Here is a 4,148-nt window from a genome sequence, read left to right on the forward strand (position 1 = left end):
AGGTTCTAACATAATTGTTTAACTGTTCATCACTATTTTGCACAAGGGTGTTCCCAATTTTAAAGCTTTTTGAGGACAATATTTATTCTAAATTGACTGGAACACGTTTTTAATACAGGCTTCACAGACAGAGTCACAATGAACAAAGTGCAGCAAGTTGTATGAGTTATGCTAAAGCAGCACAACACCAATACAAAAATATTTTCAGAACTATTTGAATTACAATGCTAAAACTTATATAAATGCTTTAAAAAACAAAACAAAAAGTATTTGTTTTTTAGTTAATAAACAGATCAGTCAGATAAATGAAATATGACGGACATAACAGTCTACGACGCCGACATGTCTTTGGTTTAGTTTATTCTGATAGCGCCCTATCTACGTACAAAGATTTTCCTTTGAACGCAGAGACGCTACACTACACGTCGATCCCGGGCCGCTCATCCAAGCAGGCGTGAGCAGCCGCCTCGCTCTCCCTCTGCGCGTTGGCGGTGTTCTCTTTGTCGTCTAAAGTCTGCTCGGGGCACGGACACGGCCCGGAGCACGACCCCGGCCGGTCAGGTGCAGCGCGGGGAGAGTCGCAGAGTGCCTTGAACGACCTCCGCGAGGGCGTGGAAGTAGCAGTCGGGGGAGACGACGGCCCGAGGGACAGTGGACTGATGTACGTGTACACGTTGCTGTCCGCGATCGACTCGTACTGGGCGTCGGGCGCGAGACTCGGCTGGTGGGGCAGGGGCAAGGGCATGCGCTGCCTCACGGCAGCGGGGTTGGGGGCGGCGGGGTCGGTGTCGATGGGGTGCAGGTGGTAGTGAGAGGAGGGGTCGACCACAGCGGTGTCAGAGAGCGTCGACGCGCTCGGCCTGTGCACAGACACGGGCCGCATCGGCAGGGCGGCGTCCATGCTCCGCTGCTGCACGTGGTGTGAGTGCGGGTGAGTGTGGACGAGCTTGAAGGCGCGAAGCTCGTGGCCGCCGGGCTGCCCAGGCTCCTCGTAGGTGAGCGACGAGTGCTGCTCGGAGACGTTGCAGCACGACGAGTCGTCGCCAAAATACACTTCCGACTCGTTCGGGTCCGAGGGCCGCTTCTTGCAAACGAGCGGGCCCTGCGGCCCGAGGGTCAGCGTCTTCACAGCCCCGCTGGGGTTGCTGGAGGAGCCCATGGGGCCCGCCCCGGGACCTTCGGACGCACCGTCCTGGAACGCCTGGTTGTCGAAGGCGGCGAGGATGGCCTGGCTGTCCGTGGCGGCGGGCAGGGCTGGCAGAGAAGCGGGCGCGGCCGGCGGCGGAAACTTGAGCCTCGGGTACGAGTAGCCCTCCGTGTCCACGTCGTCGCTCATGTCCCCGGGGCGCGCGCAGCACGACCGCTCCACGCAGCAGCTGTCGGCCGAGGGTGGCCTGTTGAGCGCCCTGGGCGAGGCTCTCGCTCGGTGCGAGTACCGAGTGCCGTGCACGGAGTGGCGCGCGCCGGCGCCCGGCACCACGGGCGCATCCGTCCTCTTCTTGGTCTTGCGCACACAATGCAAACCCGGGAGGGCGGCCTGCGGCACGGCCTGCGCGCCGCCAGGGGGCAGCCCGCTGGGGCTCGGCGTAGGTGACTCTGGCGAGTCCGGCTGCACCACGGCCTCGGCGTCCCCACTGGGTTCTGCGACGCCGTCAGCCGCCTTCTTTCTCTTCTTGCGTGGCACGGTCTTCTCCGGGCTGGACAGCGAGTCCAGAGCCGAACTGCTGGCGGCGTCCTCGCCCGGGGACAGCGGCCGGTCAGCCGCCGGGGCCGCGGGGCCAGGGGCCGCTGCACTGCCGGCAGCCGAGCACCGGTGTAGCCTCTGGGTGCTGCCGCGCACCAGCACCGGGTACTGTTCGGGGCTGGCAGGCGCCGCGCACTGGGGTAGCGACGGGTCTCGACGGGCCGGGCTGTTGGCCGCCGAGGCCGGGTTGGACATGTAGGGCGGCGGCGGCCCCCAGAGGTAGAACTGTGGGCCCAGGTCTCCCAGGTCGTCGGCCAAGGACAGGGGCATGGGCACGGCCAGCGGTAGGGGCATGCCCGACGGCAGCCCCATGGCGTCGGCGTGCGTAGGTCCGGCGGCGAAGGGCCGCGGGTGCGGCTGCGGCGCGGGGTACACCTGCGACAGGAGGTACGGCCCCAGGCCCGGGTCCCTGCCCAGGTGGTGGGGCCCTAGCCCAGGCATGTGCGGCGTGTGCGAGGCGCTGAACCCGTACTGGCTGTCGGGGCTGGTGGGATTCTGCTGCCGGATGCACAGCGCGCCTCCGTGGCCACCGTCGCTCGGGTGGCGGGACGGGCCCGCGCCCACGGTCGCGCCGCCCACGGCGGACCGTCCCCAGGGCAGCCGCCTCCAGCTCCACGCGCTGTTGGACGTGTTGGAGGCCGAGCGGGTGGCGCGCTGCCCCGCGCCGGGCCGAGGCGGCGCCTGGTGGTGGTCCTCGGGGTTTGGCGAGTACAGGTTGCCGACGCGGCCGGGCGCCCAGTAACGGCTGTCCATGAACTCCCACGGGATGGAGGGCGGCGGCGTGTGCAGGTCCCGGCAGTCGTCGCAGCAGCTGCAGCTGCCGCAGTGGTGCGAGAGCACGGTGTGTGTCAGCGCCTGGCCCAGCGCCTGGCCAGCAGGCTGTGTTTGCTGCCGCCGGTACAGGTGCCGGTAGCGCAGCTCCAGCTGTTCCCAGTACATCTTCTTCTTCTCATGACTGCAACACAAAACGGCACGAGTTAGTAAAACAGTAGTGAGTAACAACTGAAGAACTGCGACTCCTTATGAATCAAATGACTTTCTTAAGCTTGGTAGAAAACACTAAAACGCGGTTTGAACGGTTTGAACAATACTGGATGGAGCCTCACCTGAAGAGCTGGTAGACGAGCATGCCGGAGAAGATGCAGACCAGGATGCCGACGACCGAGAGGCCGAACATGGCGCGCAGGCACGAGTAGAGGGCGCCGTGGATCACGTCGCAGTCCGGGATGGCGTTGAAGACGTAGCGCGCGCCCTCCTCCGTGGCGTCGGTGGCCGTGGCGTCCACCAGGGCCGAGTAGCAGGTGCAGGTCTGGGTGCGCAGCACGTAGTGGCACTGGCTCAGCGACTGCAGCCGGCTCATGTGCACCACGGTGGTGGCCACCGTCACCAGGACGCATAGAGCCGCGCTCGCCAGGCAGGCGCAGCCACACAGCTTCATCTGTAACGCGTTAGAAACGACGTTTTAAACTTTGTCTCAAGTCCAATGTTTATTTATTTAATTTTTTGAAAAAGGGGCCGGAGGGGTGCTTTTACTTACGAGAAACGAGTATCGGTTCCTCCTCCGCGCCAGACACATGACGACCAGCCCCGTGGACAGCAGCATGGAGGCGGGGATGTAGGTGGGCACCGTCTCGAAGTAGACGAGCGAGGAGGTGTAGGAGCGCAGGATGAAGTAGACGGCGAGGAACAGGACGCCGAGCAGCGCGGACGCGCCTCCGCACGCGGCGCACAGGAACACGTACTTGCGGAGGCCGCCCCCGCGCCAGCACAGGCCGCAGCAGCCGGCGCCACCTGGAACACGAAGGGTGGAAATGTTGTTAGTGTGGTGCGCCACGCACATCCTGGATAAAAGACGAAGTCTCTAGCTCGACGCGTTTTGGCGGGTAGCAAAACGACGCAAAATTCCAAGGATTGAGGGGGAAGAGAGCAAGAGATGGGGTGCAATGACGCTTGCTGCCCGCGGCGCGAGGCGCGGCGGTCAGGGGAGGGCCCGTCCCGTTTGCTGACACACAGACGCGCGCTACTGACCGTCACCTGACCGCCACTGACGAGGTGGTGAGAGTGCGTGAGCGCGGCGACAACGGGAAGGAAAATCTCTGCAAACAATTTATATCGCCGCGCGCTCCGCCAGAAGTAAACCGGACCGTGCAATAAGTTGACGAACGCCGCGCCCGCACACTCGTGTGTGTGTGTGAGAGAGAGAGAGTGTGTGTGTGCCCGCAGGGAGGACACGCCGGTCATCATCAACTACTACTACACACTTCCAGGCGGGGCGGGCGCGCGGGCGCCGCCGACCACTTTCGCGAAACCAGTTGCCGCGGCGGCGCTGTTCTGCTGGTCTTATTAAATGGTCAGTCCACTCTCCTACCCGCTCTCCGGGCCTGACGGCGGGGTCGCGGGGGAG

The 4,148-nt window shown here is 63.6% G+C and overlaps 1 protein-coding gene across 1 annotated transcript; it reads right to left on the reverse strand.

Moving 5' to 3' along the window:
• Positions 1–6: 6 nt before the first annotated feature.
• Positions 7–3,599, reverse strand: LOC113207459 (nascent polypeptide-associated complex subunit alpha, muscle-specific form). Its single transcript, XM_052276501.1, has 3 exons — positions 3,282–3,599; positions 2,851–3,182; positions 7–2,699 (listed from the first exon to the last, which is right to left on the reverse strand). The coding sequence occupies exons 1-3, from the start codon at positions 3,582–3,584 to the stop codon at positions 419–421; spliced, it is 2,916 nt and encodes a 971-aa protein (XP_052132461.1). The 5' UTR covers positions 3,585–3,599; the 3' UTR covers positions 7–418.
• Between the last annotated feature and the right edge of the window lie 549 nt (positions 3,600–4,148).

This window comes from Frankliniella occidentalis, unplaced genomic scaffold, assembly GCF_000697945.3.
Source record: "Frankliniella occidentalis isolate FOCC.00 unplaced genomic scaffold, Focc_3.1 Scaffold3204, whole genome shotgun sequence".
Classification (NCBI taxonomy): Eukaryota; Metazoa; Arthropoda; class Insecta; order Thysanoptera; family Thripidae; genus Frankliniella; species Frankliniella occidentalis.